The sequence below is a fragment of the Acanthopagrus latus genome, chromosome 5 (genome assembly GCF_904848185.1).
Source record: "Acanthopagrus latus isolate v.2019 chromosome 5, fAcaLat1.1, whole genome shotgun sequence".
Taxonomy (NCBI): Eukaryota; Metazoa; Chordata; class Actinopteri; order Spariformes; family Sparidae; genus Acanthopagrus; species Acanthopagrus latus.
This window is the reverse complement of record NC_051043.1, coordinates 6,324,370-6,351,632: the sequence shown is the minus strand read 5'-3', so window position 1 is coordinate 6,351,632 and position 27,263 is coordinate 6,324,370. Positions and strand designations below refer to the sequence as shown.

At 40.4% G+C, this 27,263-nt stretch overlaps 2 protein-coding genes across 2 annotated transcripts; both read left to right on the top strand.

The window, feature by feature from the left end:
* The first annotated feature begins 276 nt into the window (after nucleotides 1-276).
* Nucleotides 277-10,792, top strand: tmc1 (transmembrane channel-like 1). Its single transcript, XM_037098471.1, has 19 exons — nucleotides 277-405; nucleotides 3,305-3,776; nucleotides 3,878-4,066; nucleotides 4,160-4,250; nucleotides 4,653-4,734; nucleotides 4,856-4,962; nucleotides 5,084-5,182; nucleotides 5,298-5,440; nucleotides 5,521-5,665; nucleotides 5,753-5,947; nucleotides 6,314-6,493; nucleotides 6,579-6,731; nucleotides 7,592-7,720; nucleotides 7,870-7,937; nucleotides 8,122-8,361; nucleotides 8,444-8,569; nucleotides 9,622-9,700; nucleotides 10,252-10,375; nucleotides 10,491-10,792. The coding sequence occupies exons 1-19, from the start codon at nucleotides 369-371 to the stop codon at nucleotides 10,709-10,711; spliced, it is 2,880 nt and encodes a 959-aa protein (XP_036954366.1). The 5' UTR covers nucleotides 277-368; the 3' UTR covers nucleotides 10,712-10,792.
* A 3,951-nt stretch (nucleotides 10,793-14,743) lies between these two features.
* Nucleotides 14,744-27,262, top strand: tmc2b (transmembrane channel-like 2b). Its single transcript, XM_037098641.1, has 20 exons — nucleotides 14,744-14,808; nucleotides 14,976-15,017; nucleotides 16,351-16,753; nucleotides 18,253-18,399; nucleotides 19,409-19,499; nucleotides 19,605-19,686; nucleotides 19,775-19,881; nucleotides 19,969-20,067; nucleotides 20,814-20,956; nucleotides 21,047-21,194; nucleotides 21,357-21,551; nucleotides 21,681-21,860; nucleotides 22,360-22,518; nucleotides 22,666-22,794; nucleotides 23,339-23,406; nucleotides 24,167-24,406; nucleotides 25,496-25,621; nucleotides 26,040-26,118; nucleotides 26,781-26,907; nucleotides 27,025-27,262. The coding sequence occupies exons 1-20, from the start codon at nucleotides 14,763-14,765 to the stop codon at nucleotides 27,240-27,242; spliced, it is 2,829 nt and encodes a 942-aa protein (XP_036954536.1). The 5' UTR covers nucleotides 14,744-14,762; the 3' UTR covers nucleotides 27,243-27,262.
* The last annotated feature ends 1 nt before the right edge of the window (nucleotide 27,263 follows it).

Here is a 27,263-nt window from a genome sequence, read left to right as displayed (position 1 = left end):
TAAAACGTTCCCAAACACACACACACACACACACAGCTGCATAAAGGCAGTCATAACTGTTTTGAATAATTGATCACTAGTGAAATTGCGTGGCTCTAGGGTTTCCACGCCGTCATTGTCCCTGTTTCGGGTCGATGGGTGGCGAGGAAAAAGTAAACTTCTCATGCGAGTTACTCATCATGTACACACGCACATGCAAACACACACTCTTCATTCCCATGGCAGTGTGTGGGCTTGGACAAGCTGCATCTTTCCCTGTAAAGATGAAGAGGGAGAGAGCCCGCTGAAACCCTGCAGCTTCATTTCCAGCTGGGTCCTCTGGATGCTGGGGCGACCGCTTTAAGGAGGTGCAGGACCATGAGAGGAAGATGCCTCGAGACAGTCTGATCACCTCTGAGAGTGACAGTAAGACCATCTTTTAGAGCTGGGCAATATTGATATAATGTTGTTTAAGTTAGATGAGACTGTGTGCCTTGATATAGTTGATGTTCTTCCTGGTTTTAAAGGCTGCATTACAGTAAAGTGATGCAATTTTCTGAACTTTGCAGAATGTTCTACATGTTCTTATGCCTGCCTTTACCCAGTTAGTCTTTATATCCACATAAATTATTTATCCACAGTAATTATTTATCAAAAATCTTGTGCATTAACCTTTTCTGAAAGTACCAATTATCATCCCCACAATATTGGCACAATATCAAGGTAAAAAAAAAAATCCTTATTTTTCAGTTTCTTGTCCAGTCCTTTTGTTATTTGTGAAGCGCTTTTCAGAGGATTTTTGAAATCTTCAATATATATTGTCCACTGTGATATAGCCTCAAAAATATTGCAATACTGTTTCCAAGGCAGTCCAGTCACCAATATATAATGTTAGCAGTTAATGGCTCTGCAAACCACAGATGTGTCCAAGGCTGACATTTGTACCGAACGTGGTGGATTACATTATACGCTTACTTGCCACCTTTCACAGCAGGAGGTGGAGGTGAAGGTGGTATTATAGCCAACAAGGCTGCCAAACAGCTGACTGCAGTTTGAGTCACGCCACCGAATATTTATAAGGAGACCTGGGGATACTGCTATCTGTTTTTGTGGCAAACTCAACCGGCTATTTTTCACAAGCAGTCAGATCATCTCCATCTGTGATCATACTGACCCAAGCAGTCCTTTAAAGCCAAACCATGATCTTTCCCTAAGAGGAGAAGAGAAATATAAGATGGAACCTGAAAGTCCAGTCTTAACTTATCCGTGGTTTGGCAGAAAGTGCTTAAGTCACATTTATTTTGCCGATCTGGTGAAGGTTTCATATATATCAAGACATATACAGTGTATTGAAATACAGCCTAAAAATACCAGAATAAAAAGGGTTTTGATAAAAGAAGACAGGAATTCTTTGTGCCTGTGGGGATAAAAGCTCAACAGATTTTCCTTTTTAACTAGTGTGGAGAAACTTTACTTACTGTTTATTTTTATACAGCAATACCCCCTTTTTTGTAGTCTGCTTATGATACAGTTGCGATTAATGATTTGAACCTATTTTGTGGACAAAAACATCCAAAATTAGTGTCAGAGTATTAGTCTTAAAGGTGCACTATGTAGTTTGTGGGAAGAAAATAACAAAATAAACATTTCATGCTAATTTAATTTAATTATATTTGCAGGACTGTAGTAGCCAAAAAGCTTTATGGGGACCGTACTCCGGCCTGAGGACAGCTGATATATTCAGTATCAGAAATATATCCAATAAATATTTATGGCTTTGTATCACTGTTACCTTATAAAACTGGAAATATTATCTTTCTGAAATTAAATGTACTCTCCAAAATTACACAGTGCACCTGTAAATTCAGTAATATGAATAGAACGGACAAGAAAAAAAATCGTGCAGCTATCTGCGCTGGGTTTCTGGTTGTAATAATCAATAGAAGGCTGCCCAACGACCACCTCAGACACAATTATCAGCTACCTTCTTGCATCCTACTCTCTCAGCTGCATATTTGGGCACTGGCCTCTGGCCCTCGGCTGTCTCCCTGTCCTTGTGGGCCTAGCCACCCCGTCTCCCTTCATTAGGCCATTGTTGTCTCTTTTGTGCCCCTCTGCTGCACACGGCCGTAATGACCCGTGTGCCGGCCACTCCGGTTACACACATCAAAGGGCCGACTACATAAATATCAGCTCAATTTGTCAGTGGTCCTCTTTGTTTTCCGCCTTATCCCCCTTACTGCAGGACAATAGCGCAGGTACACAATAAGGTAGGTTAAGCTCTACCACTGAAAGAGGTCAGTGTCGTATCGAAGAAAAGACAAAGAAAAATGGAGGGGATTTATATAAAACTGAGGTCATCAGAGGAGGAAGAGGTTGGTTATGTTCTAGATCAGTTATATGGGAACATGATGAGCGTGAGACCACAGGAAAACATAATTAAAGTAAATTGATCAATTCAAACTCCAGCATGCTTTACTTTAAGATAAAATTATCCAAATAAGCCTTACATTTTGAGTCTGTAAAAAAAACACTGTAAACATAATAATTGTAATAAACACACTTGCACATATTCTCACACACACATACTCTAGTTTTGTCCCAGAAGAGTCACATGGACTTAATCTCTGTCATGTAGAATAAAAAAATGCAAACTATGATGAAGATAGGGTAAAGGATATCACATCAGTCACTTCCTGCCCTGTTATATCAGTCTGTGCAGCAACACTGGAACAGCACTGATTCTGAATGTGTCTGCATGTAAAACTTTCAACATCGCCTTGCTGTGACTCATGAGACTTTTGAAAATACGAGAAGCAATCACATTCAAAATTCAAAGACACTCAAGCAGAAAAATGTTGAGTTTTTTCCACTTTTATCGTTTTAACAGTAGAACTGTCTTAATCCCACAGTTGATATTGGACTGGAACTTGCAGGTGAGTGGTTTCTTTTGTTATTATGTGAATCACTATAGATCCCTTTGGTTCAGGTTATTTATTTCTAGTGGTGATTCATCATGATTTTGCTGCCACCATGTACCCATTGTCTGTCCCCACCGCTCCTACTCTTCTGTTTGTTTGATTTTTTATTATTATTATTTTTTAAATTTCTAGATGCCTAACGTGTGCTGTGTGACAATTCTGTGTTTATCTTGATGGTTTCTGTTTCTTATAGGGATGGGTTGATATCTAATTTTATTTTATACACTGTAAGATTATTAGGTGATAATCAGTTTATGTTATATTACATTATGGCAAATTGTTTGTGTATCATGTTGAAGCGTATTGCAACTCTGAATGAACATGACATTTTGTCTTGACCACAGGTGACAAGGATGAATTTTCCGATCACCCAGAGGAACACGAGAGGGAAAGACGCCGAGGAAAAAGAAGGAAGGGTGACAGAGAAAAAAAGAAGAGAGGACATGGGAAGAGAAGAAGAGCATCGAGATCAAGAGAAAGAGAGGAGGAAGTACAAGCCCGGCCTGACAAAAGAGAGAGGGAGAGGAGGGGGAGAGCAAAGAGCGATCGAGAAACAGGAGGAAGAGAGAGAGATGAGGAGGGGCAGGCCAAAATAAAAAGTCGTAAGGTGGCAAAAACAAAGAAGAACATCAAAAATGAAAAAACAAAAAAACTTGACCAGGAGGAGGAAGAGTCTGAAGACAGAAATGCCAAGGGAAAAAAGAAACATAGAAGTGCCAAAAAGGAGGAGAAAGAAGAGGACGGAGGAGGACGCAGAGAAAAGGAGAAAACAAAGGAAGTGAAGAAGAAAAAGCACAAGAAAGTAGTCGAAACAAGGTAAAGTACTATCTGAAAAAATCCAGAGTGCCCTGTATGCCTTTTCAGGCTCAAAAGAAAGCTGCAAAGACATAAAACACTCTGCTCTTCAATCCCTTCAGTTCAGAGCAGGAGACGAGCGAGCTAGAAGACGATGTAGAGGAGGACGATGAAGAGAAAGAGGTGAGGCCGGAGTCTCTGACACCGGAGGAGCTGGAGAGGCTGAAGGAGGCAGTGGACGACAGGAAGAAACTGATCCAAGGTCTGAGGGGGAAACCCTGGCCGATGAAAAAGAAACTAGTGACGTTGCGGTAAATGAATGTGTTATTACTGACGTGCACCTTCTCAGGATCAGATGTGATATGACACCTTCACTTTGAATCAGATCATCTTGTTCCTTGTAGGGAGTCTCAGCAGTTTGTGGAGAAATATGAGGGCGCCTTGGGGAAAGGAAAAGGCAGGAAGCTTTATGCGTACAAGGTCCTGATGACCAAGGTAAGAGATGACCAGAAATGCAAGAAGTACTCAGGAGGAATAATGCATATAATATCAATTAAACATAATTATTATTGTATTCATCACTTTAATGATGAAGCTGATAGAGGTGGTTTAACTACTTTTATCTGCTGGGCATCTTGCAGTTTTCTCCACAGGGACTGATAAAGTTTTCTGATGATAATTTATTTGGTGATTGTATTTTTCCTATTAGACTAAATCTGCAAAGTAACCAACTCAAGTAACTGTAACTAATCTAACTATAATTCTATCTATATAATTATCATTTGCCTCAACAGTGTGGTGGATAAAGTTCAATGTAGCAGAAAATAAAAGTACTCAAGTAAAGCACAGATACCTCAAAGTTGTATTCATTTGTGTTCAACCACTTTTCTATTATAGAAATGGATGAAGTTTCAGCGAGACTTTGAAAACTTCAGAACAGCCTGCATTCCATGGGAGATGAAAATCAAGGAAATTGAAAGTAAAGTTTGGTTTATTTTTCTGGTAATTTCCGTTATTGACTTCTATATGGACTTCTGTTAAGACCTCAAAGGGTTTTGTAAAAGTAGTAGCTCTAGTTATCCTCATATTCATTCCTTCAGGTCATTTTGGCTCCTCGGTTGCCTCTTACTTTATCTTCCTGAGGTGGATGTACGGCATCAACATGATCTTGTTCGGTCTGACCTTTGGTCTTGTTATGGTGCCGGAGGTACTGTGCATGAACGTTTTTTGATCAGAATCAAATTATATTCCATTTCCTTGTGTTGTGTCTGTATCAGTTTTGCTCTCATATGTATCTATTTATTGCATGTTTTCTCGACTGCTATCAGGCATTAATGGGGCGACCTTATGGCAGCATCCCAAGAAAGACCGTCCCCAGGGCTGAGGAGGCCAGTGCCATGGACTTTGCTGTCTTATGGGACTTTGGAGTCAGTTAATAATACACCGGCTACATCACACACAAAAGCTCTCAAGATAGCGTTGTGTTGTTTTTGCTCTGGAAAGTGATGATGCATTCTTTGCTGCTAAATTTTCCACCTACAGGGCTACGCTCAGTACTCAGTCCTCTTCTATGGTTACTACAACAACCAGCGTGCTATTGGCTGGCTCAAGTTCCGTATGCCTCTGTCATACTTCCTGGTTGGTGTAGGAACGGTGGCCTATAGTTATATGGTGGTCATAAGAACGTGAGTTTATAATGACTACACAGAGTTAATGAATGTCCTGTAGGTTAAATATGATACTGGATGTGTACTTCTGATTAAAGGATGGCCCGCAATGCAAATGAATCCGGGGTTGGAGATGATAACAGCTTTAACTTCAGCTGGAAGGTGTTCACCAGCTGGGACTACCTGATAGGAAACCCCGAAACTGCAGACAATAAGTTTGCTTCCATCACCACCAGTTTCAAGGTTAAGTGCTGCTGTTTATGAAGCAGTAAAGTAGTAGTTGCAATTTCTCTCACACTAATCTAAATCCTGTATATGATACCGCTGCAGGAGGCAATACTAGAGGAGCAAGAGAGCTGCAAGGATGACAATATCCATCTGACTCGTTTTCTGCGTGTGCTGGCCAACTTCCTGGTGCTGTGCTGCTTAGCAGGAAGCGGATACCTCATCTACTTCGTAGTGCGTCGCTCTCAGAAGTTCGCCCTGGATGGACTGGAGAATCACACCTGGTGGGAGAGGAATGAGGTAGAAATGAGAAACGAGACAATCGAAGTGACGGAAATAGAAGAGGAATAACAGGATAGAATAGATATGAATCCTTTGAGTGGGCAGGATGTGCTGAGGAAGTTCATTAAATGGTGTGGAGTCATTAATTATCACACATCAGTGATGGGATGTAACTAAGTACATTTACTCAAGTACTGTGCTGAAGCACAATTTTACTGATGAGTATTTCAATTTTCTGCTACTTTATATTTCCACACACTATATTCTGGTGACAAATATTGTACTTTTTACTCCGCTACATCTATTTGATCGCTTTACTTACTTACTTTAGCTATCTGACGTGTCATATGACCTTCCTGTGGTCTGGGCCTTTGTGTTTCTCAGGTGAACATGGTGATGTCATTACTGGGGATGTTCTGCCCCATGCTGTTTGACGTCATCAGTGCCCTGGAGAACTACCACCCCCGTGTCGCCCTGCAGTGGCAGCTGGGTCGCATCTTCGCCCTCTTCCTGGGAAATCTCTACACCTTCATCATCGCCCTCATGGATGAGATCAATCTCAAAGTAAGAACTGCAACATGTAGATGTGTACTGACATATACTACATATGTTTAGAGTACAGTTAACCTGAGGTGTGTATGTGTTGCAGAGGGAAGAAGAAAATATAGTGAAGTTTAATATAACTACGTGGGAAGCCAGTTTTTACAATGGAACAGAATCAGAAAACAGCACTAGTCTACCCTTCACTGTGCAACCTGCTGATGTGCCCAGAGGGCCCTGCTGGGAGACCATGGTGGGGCAGGTCAGAGAGCATGTGTGTGTGTTTGTGTAAACAATTACATTTGCATGACGTAATTGTTTTCATATTGTGAAGTCATGGGTATTCAAAGTGAAGAATAATAAAACTACAGAAAGGAACTTTTTGTTGATTCTCACGACCCCCTCGGACTAAAGATGATAATGGTTGAACATACTAAACTTGTTTAAGTGCTGTAGGCTGATGGGAGCCTCCTTGTTAGTAAAGGACAAGACAAGAAAACATAAAGAAACCTAAAGGTAAGTCACATTAGAGGCAGGCGGGTAAAATAACAATGATGAGGCAGGCAAAGGACAAACCAGAGAACCACAGGGACACACAAGGACCTAAGATTAATGTCACACAAGTGTAAACAAACAAAGGCAGGAAGTGGAGAGTAAAACAGGACACATGAAGATATAGATTACAAAATAAAACAGGAAAGGACCAAACCAATAATCTAAACCATGGCAGGTGGTGGTAGAGGAGGCTTGAAAGTGCAATTAATTTCCAAGCAAAATTGAATTTAACATATAAGCTAAACATACTATATAATTTCATACTGACAGAGTTTGTTGTAGGTCATTTGTATTTAAGTCCAGAAGTTTTATATTTCACAATGTCCTTTTTCCAAAATCTATTTATATATCTCCCCAAATAATGATGACATTTGCTCGATACATCATTATGATTCCTGGGAATGTATTCTGATCATATTCGTTTAATTACAGTGATCTTTGATAAAAAATGAGAGAAAAACAAAGTGCCAGTGATTTAGGGTTTGAATTAAAAATAAAATACAGTGTATTTATTGTTAGGGAGGAGTATAATTATCTACATTTCTGTGATTTCTTCCGACTCTGTAGGAGTTTGTCCGCCTGATCATATCTGATACCATGACAACCTACATCACACTGCTGATTGGTGATTTCCTAAGAGCAGTGCTTGTTCGTTTTCTCAACTACTGCTGGTGCTGGGACCTGGAGGCCGGATTTGTGAGTCATCTGTGCTCACTCATAACAGTGACTGTGCCACTAAAATGTCATTACGCAATATAAAATGGGCACAATTTCTTATAGCGGTGAATTTAAATGTTTGTCACAGCACACAGTTACTCTTATCTCCTTCATGTTGTTGGTGAAAGCCGTCTTACTCTGAGTTTGATGTCAGTGGGAACGTCCTGGGCCTGATCTTTAATCAAGGCATGATATGGTGAGATGTGAAAACACTGGTTTTATTTAAATCAGGATGCTCAATCTCCCTCATATTTTTAAAGTTTTTATTTACAACCAGCATCACAGTGATAATGAAAATCAATGTTGAGAGCTGTTGTGAACGTGAATAGCGAGCACTTTCAGTCTATCCTCCGATCAGTGTTTTGCCTGTTTCCCTACAGGATGGGTGCTTTCTATGCCCCCTGCCTGCCCGCTCTGAACGTCCTTCGCCTCCACGTGTCCATGTACCTGCAGTGCTGGGCCGTCATGTGCTGTAATGTCCCTCAGGAAAGGGTCTTCAAGGCCTCTGGCTCCAACAACTTCTACATGGCCATGTTGCTGGTCATCCTCTTCTTGTCCACTCTGCCTGCCATCTACACCATCGTCACCATCCCGCCTTCCTTTGACTGTGGACCTTTCAGGTAGTGATGTTTTTTTCAAGATATCTGCTATTCACACTTTGATTAATTTGACTTTCTGTCACAGTCATTCTCTTCTCCTCAGTGGGAAAAAACGCATGTTTGATGTGATCCAGGAGACGCTGGAGTCGGACTTCCCTGCCTGGTTCAGTAAAGTGTTCAGCTATGCCTCCAACCCCGGGCTGGTGCTACCCTTCATACTGCTGATGGTGTGAGTCAGCAAACACGCAGCAGCAGACTGCATGAATATGTTCTTTTTACACAGCTTATGATATTTTGCATAACTGTGTTGTCATCATTTCTTTTAGTGGTACATTTTAAAAGGTTTAAAGGGTATTTTTTAAACTGGATCTTATTTTCAGTGTCTAATAGGGATATTAACTGTGTTGTGTCACTGACAGTGTCAGGTTAACAATGCCAAAAGTTAACAAGAAACTTGGCTGAACAAAATGATGTCTTTCTGGCAAGTGTGCATTCAGCTGAACCCTCAGCAGTGCAGCCTCTTTGCAAACATGAGGTAACATATGCCAGTATATAGTTTATTTTACAGCACTTTTATACCTGGAAATGTATCTCAATATTAATTTAATAGTCTAACACAAATACCATAGTCTACACCACACCCCCTCCCCTTGGGTACTGCTATTGTTGTGTGATGTCATACAGTGGCAAGAGTCATGTGCCCCGAGTGTGGGAATTCCAACTTCGAGTGATGTGCCATTGGACTTTTACTCATAGTAGGTTGAACATTATGGAGTTCCGACTTGTGTAGAAACACACTGTGGAGAGAAGCCAGATAGAGACAGACCTTTAAAGAATAAGATTTTTTTCAACTTGAATCAGACTCTATTGGAAGAAAAAGTCATTTTATCATGGTGGAACACGCTTCATCGAAACTCACCGGAAAAAAAAAGGAATATAACTCAACAAAAATGTCCTTGTTTGTCTTTCTTCTGTTTCAACAGTCACCAACTATGGTGAGATCGAAATAAAGTTGTAATTCATCTGTTATAAGAAGCTGCTGTCATAAAGTCACTTAGACATAAAAATGTGGACACAAATTGAGTTTGTTAAAGGTGCTCTTTGGATAGGGATGCATGTAGACCAGTCAACAATCTCGGATGGCATCAAGTCTTATGCATAAGAGTTTGTTTTTAAGGTCTAACATGACCAGGCTGTGACAAGAAAGCTATTTCAATCGCTGTCTTGTGACTTTTAACGTTTCAGATTCTTTAATGGAAATAATCTTACTTTATCTTTCAGACTGGCCATTTATTACCTGCAGTCCACATCCAAAAGCTACAAAGAAGCTAATGTGGAACTGAAGAAAAAACTACAAACGGTGACTCAAACGTTCATACTTGGAAATTATTCATGAATGACACTCAAAGTTGAGCAATGAGGCTGTAAAAGTTCAGTACATTTTGTTCAAGAGTGACAGTATGTCACACCACCAACCTTTAACACTCTTAATATAGAGAGAAAATTGTATTTTGGGCAAATGATGGTAAGAAATTCTCAGGAAAATTAATGTCTATTACTTTGTGTTCCAAGTTTGCTTTTCCAATCCTTCTGAGCAGCTTTCAAACAGTACAACTGTGTGCCGGCCACAGTAGGTGTATTAGTATCATCACACCAGCAGAGAGCAGCAGAGTAACAGCTTATATCTCTCCGAGGAGCAGCAGGCTGGACACTTAACTCTTCTCACTATGTTGCATGTCAAGTGCAGCAGCTGAGTTAAAGTAATATTAGAATTGATGCACCTTTCTGTACACCTTATTCTGTATTTCTCAACTTATCACTACTTACTTAAAATCATTTGTAAAATTCTATGGGAAGGCATTGTGCTTTAAGTGGACTGAATAAGATGTCTGCTTGTGTGTCCTTTTAAAGCAAAATGAGGAGAACAAGAAGAAGAACAAACGAGCAGCACTGAAGGCACAAATGGATCTCGAGGAGGCGAGGAAAGCTGCAGAGCAACAGCAGAACAATAATGCCTCACTGCAAGACCGAGAAGGTGAGCCTTTTGAATTCTACACAAGATGTTTCATCTTGGAATAAAATGAAACATCAGATATACATTAAAAACAAATGAACAGAAGCCTGTTAAAGTTTCCTATTTTCTCCCTCAGCAGATGTAGAGGCAAACCATGGCAGCAGTCAGAGGCTGTCTCATGGTAAAAATGGATGTAAACCTCCTCCTCTTGTTAGAGACCAGGAAGTTCCAGCCACCAGAGCCCCTGTCCCCAGGACCTATCACCATGACAACCACGGGGCTCCTGGGTACCTGCCCAGTTTTTCTCGGCAAAGTGAACACAGGATGTACCGGGTGCCGAGCCTGCAGAGACACTGAGGGAGTGAAAAACAGCATGATATCATATTGAAACCAAGCACCTTATAGAGAAAGTCATGTCCAGATGTTCAGAACACTAAACTGAGAATAGAAACTGAGAGCACTCACTTGTTGGAAAGTGTTTTTTTTTTTTTTTGTATTGTATTCATGATAACAAATAAGATGCAATAATTTCAGTTTAGTAGTTGTTCCTTTGTTAATAAATAAACAGTTCTATGTAAGTTTTATACAACTACAAATCAATATATTTGTAAATTATCTTGTAAATTTATCTGCAGTAAATTTGAATAATAATTGTCTTTCTGTGCAGCATACATAGGGAACATATCAGTGTATGTGTTTTGATGCTACTTCGGCTATAGCAACATACTTTCTGTTTTTATGGTTGGCACTGGTTGTGCAGGAGTGATCGCTGGTTTGAAAAAACACAGTGAAAGTGCCCTCTTGGATTCCTCAATGGTAGATAAAACTTAATGTGCCTTCTAGGGTGCCCTTCCAGTGGACAAAAAAACAAAGTGCCCTCTCTTCACGACTTTCTGTGCGTTGGTCCCCCACCACATACAGCTGATAGCATTTTTTAATTATTTTTTTTTTTGCCACGCTTATACACAGAGGTTTGGCAGCATCTTTCAAATCACACCAACTCATCACTCACATGTTGTTGAAATTGGAAACCAAACATTGACCTTTTCTTTCTTTTAATGAATTTTACACATATTGTAATTGGACTGGTGGACCATGTTAGCCAATGTACAACTGGCTTTGGTTTCTTTTAACATTTATATCTCAATTTGAGTTTAATTTATATAACCCAGGGTAATAGTCCTTGCACTATTTCTGTTTTTATTGTCTTTGAAAATGTATAGGATGACATCCCATGTAATAACTGAATTTAACTTTGGTTGTTTACGTAAGTGGATCTTTTTCAAGAGTTAGGAATAGTTGATCAGTTTTCGAATATTTGCTTACTTGTCAAAATTAGAACTATTTTAAACCACACTGATATATATTAACCTCCACACACAGAGGCAAAAAGGTGAAGAACAAAAAGGGCAGCAGCACAGGTAAGGCATGAGGACAACACAGGACCAGGAACTGGTGAGGTAAGCAACAAGAAAACGGGATGACAGCAGGATGACAATAGACAAACCAAACAAAGATTGAAGGAGAAACACAAGCTTAACTAATGACATACAGGTGTACACAGAACAAGAGCGGGGAAACATACAAAGACAGGAAGTGGAAAGTGAAGTGTGGCACATGAGGTTGTAAACAACAAAATAAAACAGGAAGTAATCAAACCAAAAATCCAAACAATGATACCGCCTAGGAGTTTAAGCTATGACTCATTAGTTATGGGTGGTTTAAAATTTAGAGCGATACAAGTTTATCGGGTTTAATAGTGGATTTGGCTTGGATAAGGGGGATGTCTGACATTGCCAGAGGTTTACGCTCTACTGAGTGCCATTTTAGTTTTCTCTCAGCCTCAAACACTGAGTCACTGAGCACAGCTGTCCCTGGACCTGTGACTGGGCCAAAGTATTAAACAATTCATTAGACATGGAAGCCACTTAACCTAGCTAGCTGGGCTTAAATGGATCTTACTCTCATCTCTGGCTGTACTCACGCACTCATCTTAAATCAGTTTTTCGGCTGGGAAACATAAATATGTCAGATTATTAGGAATGAAACAGTCAAATCTGTGCCAGACATTCGGATCCGAGCTGTCAGTGTGTAAATCGATTAACCTGGTCTGACTTTCATCATGTAGCAACGTCTCACTCGTATCATCTGATAACGCTGCGATCATATCCAGTGTCCTAACGGCAGATTCTGCTTTGCATTGTCAATCAACCTGTCATTATCTGACCTGTCTGTCAGACCTAAAGATTTAAACTGTATTCACCTGAAATTCTACACATTGAAAGTCATTCTTGCTTAATTAAAAACAAGTGTGCGATGTAAGGGCCTGGGTTGCGGATGTGTGGTGTCTAAATCATTCAAGACCACAAGTCAACAAGCTCATAATGCCACTGACATTGAATTACAGTGCCAATCAAATCCCCTTCCATGGATGCTCATGATCAATTCATGGCAAGTAAGCATTAAGTATTAATTCTGCAGTCATTTGAGAACTACAGGATGAAGTAAGCCACAATGCTTCATTCTTTCACTGTGGGCCAAGAATTGTCAATCACATTATTCAGTGAAGACTGAGGACAAGTTGATAAGGAGCCTCCATCTTCACTGTATACATCATAATCCTCAATCTTATTTATCCAGGTAATACCAACCCCCTGATACCCACTGTCTCACCCTCCTCCTAGAGTTGTGTCTTGGCACTGTCCCAGTCTCCTTCCAAGCTGGTACAATGTAGAAGAAAACTGAGCCATGACAAGTTACACATTACCGGATATCTCCACGTCCGCCGTGCCATGATCTCTTTCTCAGTAATGGAGGGTGGAGTGAGACATTGTGGTGATACAAGCACTGATTTGACCACTCAGACGGTGTCTAATTTTGCCCTAAAGGGCAAAGGTCGGTGCTAAGTGTCTGAACTTATGGAAAGTTGGATATCTTTTAGTAAAAAGGTTCTTAAGAATTAATGCATCCAGGCTGATTCCAGGTACCGTATAGCACGGTAGGAAGTGGAGGGGACGATCAGGAAGAGGACATAAAAAACTCCAACAAGCCTAAAGCAAGCATTCATACTACCATAAGAAGTGTGTGGCAACCTGTGTGAGCAGCCTGGTGTCTCCTGTTTCCTCCTGTATTATTCAAGAGGTCAGATGTAACATTTGACCATAACCACACAGGTAGTAGCTGCTGCATCTCAGTCATGGAAACACATAGAATTTAGATACATGTGAACATTCAACACTCACATTCACCTCCTTATTTAACCTCTGATTCATTTTAACTCCAATGACACGCTCACATTTCCTAAAACGTTGACTCCAAAGTTCAGCTGAGAAAACAGTCAGTTAAATCCAATGGGTATTTGTATAAGAGGCTGTTTGTACAAAGTTCTGACTTGTGCTTCATTGTTGAGTTGCAGTAGAAAGACAATAACACAAAGAATGTCATACCAAAAATACTAAGTAAAAAATAATTATTTAAAAATCAATTTTAAAAAAGACTCTAATAATTGAATTGTTTATTGGCTTCAGATCTTGCACATTTAAAACTTTCTGCATATTGTAAACTTCTGCACATTTCTTTGTAAATACTACACATGCTATGACTTTGGCTCCAGTTTACATTACTCTTGGTGTACTTTCACAGAAACAAAATGACAGCTAGAAATTCAACCAAAACTGAACAAACAAGCTAAAGAATGATAAGAAATAACAAATTGGGAAAGGTCCAAACACCATCAAAGAATATATCATAAGTCTGTATACAAGTCAATAGGTTATATGCACAATGCAGAAGTTTGTACAGTGTTTAAACAGCAGTGACTTGTTTTAGTTTTCACTCAGGGTTATTCAAATTAACGGAGTCTGACCTTTATGTACATCACATTTACTCTGGTGTCTCCTAACTGGGTCACAACAGCAAATTCCAACCAACAGTTTTTGGTTTTCTTGTATTATCACGTACATCTTATGAGGATGAAACATTTTTTGTCGGTATCCCGTCTGAACAAATTTTTGGATTAAAGCATGTTGACTTTAAACAAGCTCTTGTTGCCTTATTTAAATGTCAATTAGCGTTTTGATTGACGAGTCCTTTGTCTGACGGATTTTGTTCTCTCCTGATTATCATCTGGTGGACTGTGTGTCTTTGATGGTTGTCAAGGAGTCCGGTCTTCAAACAGCCTAAACAGAGGCACACCTGTTTGGGCACGTGTGTGTGTGTGTGTGTGTGTGTGTGTGTGTGTGTGTGTGTGTGTGTGTGTGTGTGTGTGTGTCCTGGCTTTTTGACACAGGACCTTCACAAGTGTGTCAGCTGCTCCAGAGTAACTCATGGCTGGAGAGGAGGCAGAAGAGAGAAGAGGAGGACTAACTGGAGAAAAGGAGGATAGAAACAACTAAGACAAACACAGAAAATGCCTCCAAAGAGGAAAAGTGATGCCATCATTAAGGTTGAAGATGGTGAGAAGATTTTTTTTTAATGCTATTTTGCTGAAAAGAAATATTCATTTTTTTCTTACAATTCATTTTTGGCTTCCATCTTCTACATTCATTCATAGGTAATACATTTCTGTTTGTGGGTTATCCCTAAATTTACATATGTTTTTTTTTTTTTTACATGTTCATAGTTGGGATGGAGGTGGATGTTGAGTCGGACAGTGGGAGTGAAGGTGAGTCACCAGGAACACTTTTTGTTTGCTTTTCACCAGGAAACATTTAAATTGGGCATCTTTAAGATTTGTGATGGTATGATGGAAAAGTTGTTGTATCAAGAAAGCATTCATGCTGCTTATTTTCCATTTTCTATCACTTTTCTGTGGTGGATGGTTTTGGCTGGTTTCTCTTTTGAAAGGTTATCAACTGGATTTTGTTCCCAAGTTCCCCATAGTTTGATGCCAGAAGTTCTTTTAGTGCTTCTGACATTAAACTGTAGGACTTTGAATGCACTGAATAGCAGACACATGATGCCTCGAACTATGTGCTGCGACTCTATTTGTATGGTTGCTGAAGTCTGGTGCTGTTCTGAGCATCATTTGTGGCTTTTTGATGGCGGTTTGTTGGTGGAGGCATATACTGCAATGTATTGTTATCGCGCGGTCATTTCCGAGGTTGCTAAAACTACATAAGCTAGTGGTCTGCAAACTTGATCTCTCGGGGGGGGGGGGGGTCTTACTCGGTGTCAAGGTCATGGATTAAATTTAAACTGGAATATCCCTTTAACACATGTTTCTCTAAAGAAATATTCAGAGTCTGGCAAAAGAAACAACAACAAAAACAAAAAAACAACAACTTTGTGTCCACCTTGTGAGTAACAGGAGCAAAAACCACTATGGGCCTTTTTTTGTATCAATACTAAATTTGTACATACAAAACATTCAAAAACAAGTTCTTAGATGGAAAAAAAACAGGCTATTTAAAGAGCAAAACCCGTAAAACCACATAAACATGCATCATTCACAAGTTTTATTATGTTAGTTAGATTATGACATGATGCATCAGCCATCTGGAGGCTGGCATGTAAGTGGCTAAGGACAGAAGAGGAAGAACATAGAGTGGTTAACAAAATCCCCGATCTGCTCAAATTAGCTGTCAGTCAAACGGTGCCACCTCAGGATACAGGGTGCAGAGATCGTCAGATGTGAAATGAGAGTTTTCCATTTAGTCCATGTTTTGGACTAAATGTGTTACTGAAATGGGTATAGTGGCAGACGTGTACATGCTAGTTTGTTAACTTGTCTGTGTGTTGATTGTACCTTGCTGATGTGTGTTTTTCTTGAATCGTTTGCATGAATATAATCATGAGAATCTAAGCTTTCTTACAATATATGGCATGAATATAAATTTAAACTGAGGCATTTTTTTCTTATTCCTATGTTCTAAGCCTAGTTTATATTGTGCAGCTTAACAGGGTAGAACATTTGAAGTCATATCACTGTTGCACCACTTCATGGATGAATGTTTGTGCTACATATCTAAAATGTACACTGTATATGTTTGTCCCAGAGGAAGCCAGGAGGAGAGCTAAAAACAGAAGAGCCAAACCACAGCGGAAAGCCAAGCGGGTTAGCGATGACGAGGAGGAAGAGGAGGATGAGGATGAGTCACCGAGGAAAAGAGGACGGAAGAAGAAGGCCAAACCCCAGGACAGTGATGAAGACGAAGAGGAGGACAACCGCAGTGTGAAAAGCAAAAGCTCGAAAGCCTCCAGGAGGAAAGCTGCGAAGGAGGAGAGCAATGAGGAGAGCGAAGATGACCGACGGAAAGGGAACAAACGAAAGAAATCCGTATCCAAACAGGAGAAAGAGGAGCAGAATAAGGAGAAGAAGGGGAATGGTAAAGGGAAAGAAGGGACGAAGGGTAAAGGTGGTGAAAAGGACAAGAAAAAGAAGAATGGGAAGTTGAGCAGGTGCAGTATCCTCTGAGAGTCTCTCACCTACCTGCATGCTCCACACACCCATATGGGCTTTCTCCATTCAGACCCCTGACAGACTCTGATATGAAGGTGTGTGGCAAATATTCAGGGAGATGAAGCATAAACAGAGTTTATATCTTGGTAATATTATTCACTACACACTGATTTCCCTGAATATTTATCATTTACAATGGTATAACAATATATAAGCAGCAATGTACACAGAAAGGTCACCTTTGAATGCATCAACAACTGAATGCGTAGCAATTAATATTTATATTGGACTAGGTTTTTTTTGATTTTTTGTGAGTGTGAGCTTCCAAGCGACAGGAAATGTGATACCATTATCCAGCTGAATGTTTTTCAAATGCCAGAAGATTCAGTTTTAGGCTGATGTAATGGATGGTGTAATCTCATTTGTTCATTAATTATATATTGCACAGGCAACAGGACAAATCATCCTGTGACACACATCACACTACTGTTTCACTGGGAGTGTTGCAGTAGGGAAATGTGTGTTGCAGGTAGTCAGATGCTATTTAAAAAGCTGCTGACTACCTGTTTAGACTATCCAGTGTCAAGAAAGAAAGTTTTAATCAACAACCACACCAAACAATTCATTTATTCAACTAATGATGTTATAACTTAATTTGTGAACAACCATTCGAAAATATTTAGGCAAATGTTGAAGAAGGTGAAGGAGCATTTTAAAAAGCCCTCATCTTCATCATTAACTTTAAATTGCAACTCTCAAGTTTTGGAACTGGATTTAAAGCCATCCTGAGGTTGATTTGTAAATGTCTGACTTCGGCGCCCCCTGTGGTACCAATAAAAACTGTGGCCGACACCAACACGTAAAAAAACAAAACAAAAAAAAAAACAATGGAAAGAAAAACTTGCGGGGAACGTGTGGCCGACTATTTCTGTATCTTTCTGAAAATGAGCATCCGACAATTCAACCCACAGTGATTGTCCAGCTTTACAGAGTTAAGGAAGGAGGCGGGGATTGTGTGCCCTCACAATGACAGACAAAGTACAAACTAGCGCTAATGTCATCATGCTAACATGCAGATGTTTGTTACACTGACAGTGTTCACAATGTCAGTGTAACATGTTAGCATGCATTTTCAAAAATAAATTCTAAATAGCACCAAACACAAAGCGCAGTTGAGAATGACTTTCAGGTCATTCATTTTGCAGGCACTTGGTCATAAATTAAAGGATATGTTCACCCAAAAATGAATATTCAGTCAGTATCAACCCACGCCCATGTGAATGGAAAGTTGGTTGAAGTTTTGTAGTCCACAAAATATTTCTGTAGCCTCACAGCAAAGCAGCAGATTGACAATTAAGGCAGAAGCACAGGACCAGCACGAGATGCCTTTTAAAGAGTTGAGATCCATGAAGTTGCACTGATGTTTGTGTCTGGACTTAGATTTACCTACAGCACCTTGTCAAAGTCCTGGATCGTGACACGTCTTTCCCTTTATCAGCTCGTCCTCTGACTCTGACTCTGATGAGGATTCGCTGTCGGAGGGAGAGATGGAGGCCCTGAAGGAACAGGTAGAGGAGAAGAAGAAAGTGATTGCTACATTAAGGAACCAACCGTGGCGCATGAAGAGGAGACTCGTAGTGCTCAAGTAAAAACAACAAGCCAAAACAGTGACCAGCTTTTACTCACTTCCTTTGCTTGCTTGTGATTTCTGTATTTCTGGTTGTTGGTCTTGCGTTTTGTTCTTTATGCTTATTTTTTTTTTTTTTGCTGTTGTTATTCTACTTGTTTCTGATTTGTTTTTTGTTCTTTCTTGCGGAGCACTTTCCTTCATGCCATCACTCATGTCATGTACATGTGATGTTGATCATGCATTGATTAAAACTTGTTTCATTGCTACTTTAGCTGCTTGGTACTTCTCTTTATCAGTGCTGTAAACTTCAGAAAAGTCAAAATTGCTCTGGACAAACACTAAGTAGATTTGTTTATCTTTAATCATCACTTGGACACTATTATCCTCATACAAATAAGACTTTTGGTGGTGTTTGCATATTCTCTCATATAAACTTAAATCTGCACAGAGATAAAGCACTCAACACAAAATCACATCCTTTCAACACCCTGGAAACAATAAGATCCAGATCTATTTTATATTCATTTATATTCTCCCCTTTGTGAGATGCTCTGTATACATGTGATAATGACAATCTCAGGAAAACCCACAGCAGCAGTGATGAGACTGGCTACATTCCAGCCTGTTAGATATCTTCCTCTGTGTGATAAGACCGTAAACACAATTAGCTGTCTTGCCAGAACGAAAGCTGGAGGTTGTGTAAGTTAGTGGGCGTGTGCTCTGCTTGTATATTTCTCTATGTACAGATAAGTGTAAGCAAGGCAACCTGATAGGTGAGCTTCCTTGACTTTTTCATGAGCTTGACACTGTTTAATGCATGTGGTTGTGGCCGAATGACCTGCTGCTTGCCAAGACTTCCTCCCGATGTTCTTACCATAAGCAATGTACCATCAATCAGAAAAGGCACCCCAAACCTGTCTTCTCTACATCCTGCTACCACTAGCTAATTCATTCATAGGGTAAGGGTTAGATCACTGGATCAATTGTTGCTTACTTGATTGTCATTTTCCGATTGGTCCGACAGAGAGGCCCAGGAGTTTGTTGAAAGATTTGAAGGAGCTCTCGGGAAAGGAAGAGGCCGGAAGCTGTATGCATTCAAAGTCATGATGTCGAAGGTGATCTTTTCAGTTTTCAACATTCAAATCTCGAACAAATACTTTACAAAACTTTATATTCAGGGTGATATTGTGGAAATAACTACATTAAACTTTACATTTCAGAAACTAATCAAGTTTAAACGTGACTTTGAAAACTTCAAAACAGCCTGTATCCCCTGGGAGAGGAAGATAAAGGAAGTAGAAAGTTGGTAACGCTGTTACATTATCAGAAATAATCACTGAGCCACAAATGTGCTGCTTCTAAAAACCTGTCATGACATTTCTATTCTCAGGTCACTTCGGATCATCAGTAGCATCCTACTTTATTTTTCTGCGGTGGATGTACGGTCTGAATCTGGTCCTGTTTGGGTTCATGTTTGGCCTGGTGATGCTACCTGAGGTACAGCCTCTCTCATAATACAAGTTATCAGACAAAACACTATGTAATGCCGCCTCTCTCACCTCAGTCACTCTCCTCTATATTTAGATTCTTATGGGTCTCCCCTATGGCTCCATTCCCAGGAAAACTGTGCCTCGAGAGGAGCAGCCCACCGCCATGGACTACTCTGTGCTCTTTGAGTTTGGAGTGAGGATCTGAGCTTTATTTATCAATCTATTTATCATAATAGGGTGTGAATATGATAGGTGGATGATATTGTGATATGTACTATGTATGCGCACTCTGGTAACTCTCACAAAAAGTGCCTGACTGGACAAATGCTACTCCTGGGCCACTGCTCCAGGATTTCCATTTCCATTTGGAAGCTTTTTTCTGATGTCGCAAAAATAGCTCAGCTAAATGTCTTTTTCAAAGATATTTTAGGCAAGAAATAAACCATGCATTTCCAGAGGTGTTGTGTCATCTCGGATGCCCCTGCATTGCATGAAGTAGCCACGTTTCAACTTTATGCAAATGGGGGACGGACAACCCAATGCCCGTCTCTTGACACACCATGCGCCTGTATTGCACAGCTTCCCAACCCATATAGACAATGAAGGGGAATTTTGGAAACGATCGATCCTGTGCACACGTACCTTAAGGTACTCAGGAAGACATAACAAAAAAGCTTTATTAATGTAAAGCTGAATCCACAAAACAGAAGGAGGGCAATAAAAAAGCTGACGACAAAAACAAGGACCAAGAGCAAAACCAAAACCAACTGCAAAAACTAAATGTACAAACCAGGATAACATTATGTCACAAGGAGAGAGGGAGACTAAAATGGGATTGGTGAAACTCATAGATCAATCAGATAAGGTGGGAAAAAACACAAATGTTGTCTTGTGTCTGTACTTTTAGTCTGAATATATATTTGAACACCTCATCAACAGGGATACTGCAAGTACTCATTTTTGTTCTACGGGTACTATGACCACCAGCGAACGATCGGGTTGTTGAAGTTCAGACTCCCCCTGTCCTACCTACTGGTCGGCGTTGGCATCTTTGGATACAGCCTGATGGTTGTCATACGAACGTAAGGCAGATTAAAAGATGTACATGTATACAGATTAAGATGATTGGGTGTTTTTTCAATCTCTTCTTTCTGGTCTTTCTCTCTTCTCAGGATGGCTCGTAACGCAAACGAAGGAGGAGATGGGGCAGAGGAGGGAGACTTCACCTTCAGTTGGAAGATGTTCACCAGCTGGGACTACCTGATAGGAAATCCTGAGACTGCGGACAATAAATACGCCTCCATTACAACCAGTTTTAAGGTCAGCAAGTCTCCAATTCCTCACCAGCAGCAGTCTTCACAGATGATGATACAATGCATTTACAAGAGATGTGGCTTAAAGAGTTTCCGCTGTGCACGTGTGTGTCAAGTATCAAGTAATTGTAACTTGCAACTCTCAACAGATTTATTGTCCCCACTGTAGGAATCCATCGTGGATGAACAGGAGAACCAGAAAGATGAGAACATCCATCTGCGACGGTTCCTCAGGTTTCTGGCAAACTTTATGATCATCTCTTGCCTTGGAGGCAGCGGATACCTCATCTACTTTGTGGTGAAACGTTCTCAGGAGTTTGCCAAGATGGGAAAAGAAAATCTCTCATGGTTTGAAAAGAATGAGGCAGGTGGACCTTTTGGTATCTCTTTACCTTTTTCCACTTCATCAATATTTCTTCTGATGACAAGGAGATTTTGAGCTGTCGTGTTGAGGCTTGAAAATTAGTCCCCCCCTCTTCTATTGTTCAATCAGGTGGAGTTTGTGATGTCTCTGCTGGGGCTGGTGTGCCCTCCTCTCTTTGAAACCATCGCAGAATTAGAAGATTATCACCCTCGTATCGCACTCAAGTGGCAGCTGGGACGAATCTTCGCCCTCTTCCTTGGAAATCTTTACACCTTCCTCTTCGCCCTGTTTGACGAGGTCAATGCCAAGGTATGAAAGATATACCTGTATGTGTGTGTTTCCAATCCACCAGAATAAGTGTTCGATAACCATTTCTGCAAAACATGGATATGTTGAAACCTTAAATATTTTTAAGCTGCCTACGTTTCTTTAGGATCAGTTTTCTATTTTATGTCATGTACGTATGGTCTGGTTAGGTTTCGGCACAAAAACATTTGGTTGGAAAAGATTTTCATTTTCAAATATCTGCTGTTGTCGCCAAAAACATGACTGAAAATTCTCCAGAGGACTCCCTAAAAACATGCAGTGGTGCAGCTACCCAGACTTGAGCTGTGGTCAATGGCTTGGCAGCCTTCCTGCCTTGACTTCAGACCTTAGCTAAGCTTAGTGTCAACTAGAAAGTACATAGTACGTCTTAAAAATATAGAACTGTTCCCTTAAAACCATCCCATTTCTGTGTAAACTGAGTTGAGTAAATAAAGTCTGACTTGCCTTGAGTGTATGCTGTGATGCGTTTTCTGTTCTTTAGTTGGAGAGCGAGAAGTCAATCAAAAATTCCACTGAATGGATTTACAATCAGTACCATGCCAACTACAGCTCCTTCTTCAACACAACAGATGTGCCGCCTCCAGCTGTGCACCCTGCTGACGTCATCAGAGGACCCTGCTGGGAGACTGCTGTGGGAATAGTCAGTAGTATCATACTTTACACTGTAGTGGCTGCAGTGGTCACAGAGCATTTTTTTAGTCTGTTTGCAGCATCCTTAATCAGGCAGAAGAGGTTAAATGCTTGATTTCACTGTTTGAGTCAGTGTTTGTCATCCTTTTCCTTACAGGAATTTGTGAAGTTGATTGTGTCAGACATTCAAGTGACGTATTTGACCATCCTGATTGGTGACTTTGTGCGAGCTGTCACTGTGCGCTTCCTGAACTACTGCTGGTGCTGGGACCTGGAGGCTGGATTTGTGAGTACTCACTGTGTCTGTTTCCATGTACATGACGTGGGTTTGTTATTGGTTGGTTGGTCAAATTAAGTCATGAATTAATTATATGTTCTTTTAACTCTTTTAACATTAATCGTCTTACGTCCCGTGCTGTAAACCATGTTACATAAAATTAACCTTGACCGTTGTGCCTCTTTTTACTTAAGTGTTGTGAATAAATTTCAAGTGGTTGTATCATTTCAGTCTGTCTTCATGACATCATTGTATACTATACTATACTATACTATACTATACTATACTATACTATACTATACTACTATGTCATTCAGCTACTGTAGAACACTGTGTGAGTACAGCAGTGGTCATAGTGGGTCCAAGTCAACCTGATACCACACAATGACATCTGGCAAGACAGCTGATCCCTAACATTGAGTGAAACAGAACACTGCACTGAGAACTTAATTACAGAGGGGGAGAGAAAGAGAGAGAGAGAGGAGTTAAGTGTATGGCCTGGTTTTTATTAATTCAGGTGTGCATGCTAATCATGTTGTTGTGTTGATTCCAGCCTTCATATGGAGAGTTTGACATAAGTGGAAATGTGCTCGGGCTCATCTTCAATCAAGGAATGATATGGTGAATTACATCTGCATGGTTAATTTGTTTTCTATCTCTTTCTCTAGAGCTTATGGGCTTATGTTTCCTTGTTGTCTACTGGTGCCCCCATGTCCTTTGTTGGAAAAAAAAACTCTGTGAAAGGGCCCTCTTGGATGTCCCTATGGTAGATAACCTGCCAAACTTCTAGTGGAGTGAATAAGTGCCTTTTATGGTGCCCTTCTAGAGGAGAAAATCATGTAGTGGAGAAAACATGATAAAGTTCCCTCTAGGGTGCCCTTCCAGTGGGGAAAACATCATAAAATGTCCTCTAGGGTGCCCCTCAATTTGCAGAAACTTGATACAGCAACCTCTAGGGTGATCCTTGAAGTTTACAAAACATGATAACGTTTTCTCTAGGGTGCACCTCTAGTGGATAAAATTGTGATAAAGCAACCTTTAGGGTGCCCCTCTGTAGGCAAAAACATAAACATAATGTCCTCTAGGGTGCCTTTCTGGTGGAGAAAATGTGAACAAGTGTCTTCTATGGTGCCCTTCTATTGGATAAAAATATGACACAGCAATTTCTAGTGTGCACTTTTATGTATCTTTTTGACCTGCCCCTCAAACATCCTGTGTCCACCACTGATTTTCTCCAATAGCGTGGAGTGCTGTTATCTGTTTCACTGTTGACATTGACTAATTCTAATTCTGATTCTATTAAATCTCACAAACTCAGAAGATTTGTATGACTGATTAGTTGACAGTTGGTTGATTCAGCTCACCTTGCTGTATTCCTCAGGATGGGAGCGTTTTATGCTCCAGGTCTGGTGGGCCTTAACGTCCTGCGTCTCCTGACCTCGATGTACTACCAGTGCTGGGCAGTGATGTGCTGTAACGTTCCTCATGAGCGAGTATTCAAGGCCTCACGATCGAACAACTTCTACATGGGCCTGCTGCTGCTCGTGCTGTTTCTCAGTCTGTTGCCTGTCGTCTATACCATCATGACCTTGTCGCCCTCCTTCGACTGTGGGCCATTCAGGTCAGTAAGAGCTGCACACAGTAGAAACAGGATACTACATCATAGTGAAATATGGTTTCATATCATAAAGTTAAGATTGCTGTGACTATTTGTGATTCATCTCTCTGCAGGTGGCAAGTATCTTAGTTAATGAACTCAGTGTATCTGAGAGAATTAAAAACATCAGTTTATCCATTTGCATTGATTGTTTTTTATATGTTAGGATGCAAATGTTGGATGGGCAGTCATACATTTTTCAAGTTTGTAGGATTTCAACGGAATTAAGAGATCTATTTGCAGAGGTTAAATATATTTTTGATGATAATGTTTTCATTTGAGTTATTGTGTTTTTGTTACCTTAGAATGTGCCTATTGTATCTAAGGAGGGAGCAGGTCCTCCTCCACATTGTCTGCCATGTTGCACCCTTTCTACAGTAGCCAAGAATAGACAAAATGGCTCTACGGACAGCCTTTCACATTTTTAGAAAGGAGGATGAGGCGAGGTGTGTTCAGTTGGTTGCAACTTCCCTGCTAGATAACAATAAAACCAATTTTATTCCCATCATCCTGAGCTTACTTGGTAATATTTTGCGCTAACATGCTAAACTAAGATGGTATACATGACATAGTAAATGCTAAACATCCTGCCAACAGCATGTCGGCAGTGCCATTCAGAGACTTTCAGCATGCTAACATGAGCATTTAGCTCCAAGCACATCTGTGTTTATGTACAACCTCAAAAGCTGCTAACATGGATGTAAACAACACATTTTCACAGGTGCAGACAGCTCCAGTGAGTCACTTTTTAACATACCTGTTTTGGTTCTGTGAATTTTTGAGTTGAGCAGGATGACCATTTCTTACATTACTGCTGGGTTGTAGTAGTAAGGTTATCACGCCACACTGTTGCAGCTCTAGTAGCAGCAGCCTCTGGCCAAAACACATAAATGCATTGTCCATGAGTCAGCTTGAAATTTAAGCTTAAGCTACTATTCATCTTCAGTCCCTTGGCAGGTCACTCAAGCACATTCTAAAACTGTATGACATTTACAAGTTGGATACCTTTTATAACAGACAGTGTATTGTATTTGATCCATGTTTCCCCCACAGTGGTCAGGAGAAGATGTATGATGTGGTCATGGAGACTATAGAACAGGACCTGCCAGCCTTCATAGGGAACATTTTTACATACGCCACTAACCCTGGACTCATCATGCCTGCTGTCCTCCTCATGGTGTGAGTAGCATTTAAATATCAAATTAATTACAGTGCTATCTGCTGAAGAAGAGAACATGTAAAGCTGAAAATGTTTCCCTTTTACTGGAGAGGAAGGGAAAATAAGTTTTTAAAATTTCCCTCTACATGTTGGGCCTCGTGATTTGTATTGTTGTCTCCCACTGTATCTTTTTTATACTACCACAGGGGGGCACCAAAGTCAGACATTTTCAAATCCTACACATAGTGACTTTAACTTATTTTTTTGCCCTTAAGTAGAAAAAACACATACATATTGATTATAAAAATGATAAAACATTCAATGTGTCTTATCTTAGAAAATAAAGACATAAAACTTAGGAAGGCAGAAATGTCTTCTGCCTTGTGTTTAAAAGCCTGACTCTGGCCTAAACTGCTTGTTTATGTGTCTGTTTTACAGGTTGGCCCTTTACTACCTGAATGCAGTGTCAAAAGGATACCAACAAGCAAACATAGACCTTAAAAAGAAGATGCAAATGGTCAGTATGAACGCTGTCTTGCTCTGTCTTAACTGGGTAATGCTTCATTTTATAGGTCTGCAAATTTCATGGTAAGTAGATCGTAATTACCAGGTAATGTACTTGAAATTTCTTTGAGAATATCCGCAAATCTGCACCTAATTACCTTACATTAAATCACATTGAATTACATTAATTTAACTACACCATCATGATTCAGTGAAAATATTCTGATAATTTCTAATAAATAGCAGGTGATTTTTTCATTACATTTCCAGGAAACTTCCAACTGGTTGCTGCTTAATCTCTGCTGATCATGCCATTTCAAATTATCATACTGTCGAACTTCCTCTCAGCAGGCAATGAAATTTTAGTCAGGTGTTGCAGTTAAATTTCCATCTAGTTTCTGACAGACTTTCCCTCCACAGGCCCCTTTAATGGGGTGAAGTTAAGCAGAAACCAGTTGAAAGTTTCCTGTAAATGTATTTAAGAAATGACCATCTATTTATCAACTGATTAATTAATACATTTGAATAATTATTCTGATAAATTGGGGGCAGTTTCAAAGCAATTTAAAAAGTACAATGCCTATTGAATACCACCAACTTACCATGACATTTCCGGTCCTGTAAAAAGAAATATTACCCTAAATTCCAACAAACATGTGTTGGGGGATGAATTAGGCTCGAGATGAGGAGAAGAACCGCAGGAACAACAAGGACAGCACTAATCAGGTGATGAAAGACTTGGAGGACCTGCTGCCAAACAAGTCTCTAGCACCACCTCCCATCGAGGAAGAGCCTCCACCTGGTACACACACACACACACACACACCTGCATATTCCTCTGTCGCACATGCTATCAGCCAATTTACCCCTGACTATCCCCACCCACCACTCACTCTTTGCTCTCCGTCTGTCTTTTCAGATGTTGTAACCGAGAAGGGTAGCAAGTCTCCCAAAATGAAGCCAGGTGCAGCAAGGAAAGGAGTTAATCTGCAAAAGGATGTTTCACTGGCTGCCCCGAACCCAAGAGCTCCGGTGACCCGTGCCCCGGGGCCAAGAAGAGGCCCTCCTGGAAACACGAGGGGGCCTCAACCTGGGCCTGGGAGAGGGAGAGGTCGGGGTGGGCCTCCAAGGCAATAAGACTCAAGGAGTAAAATCCAG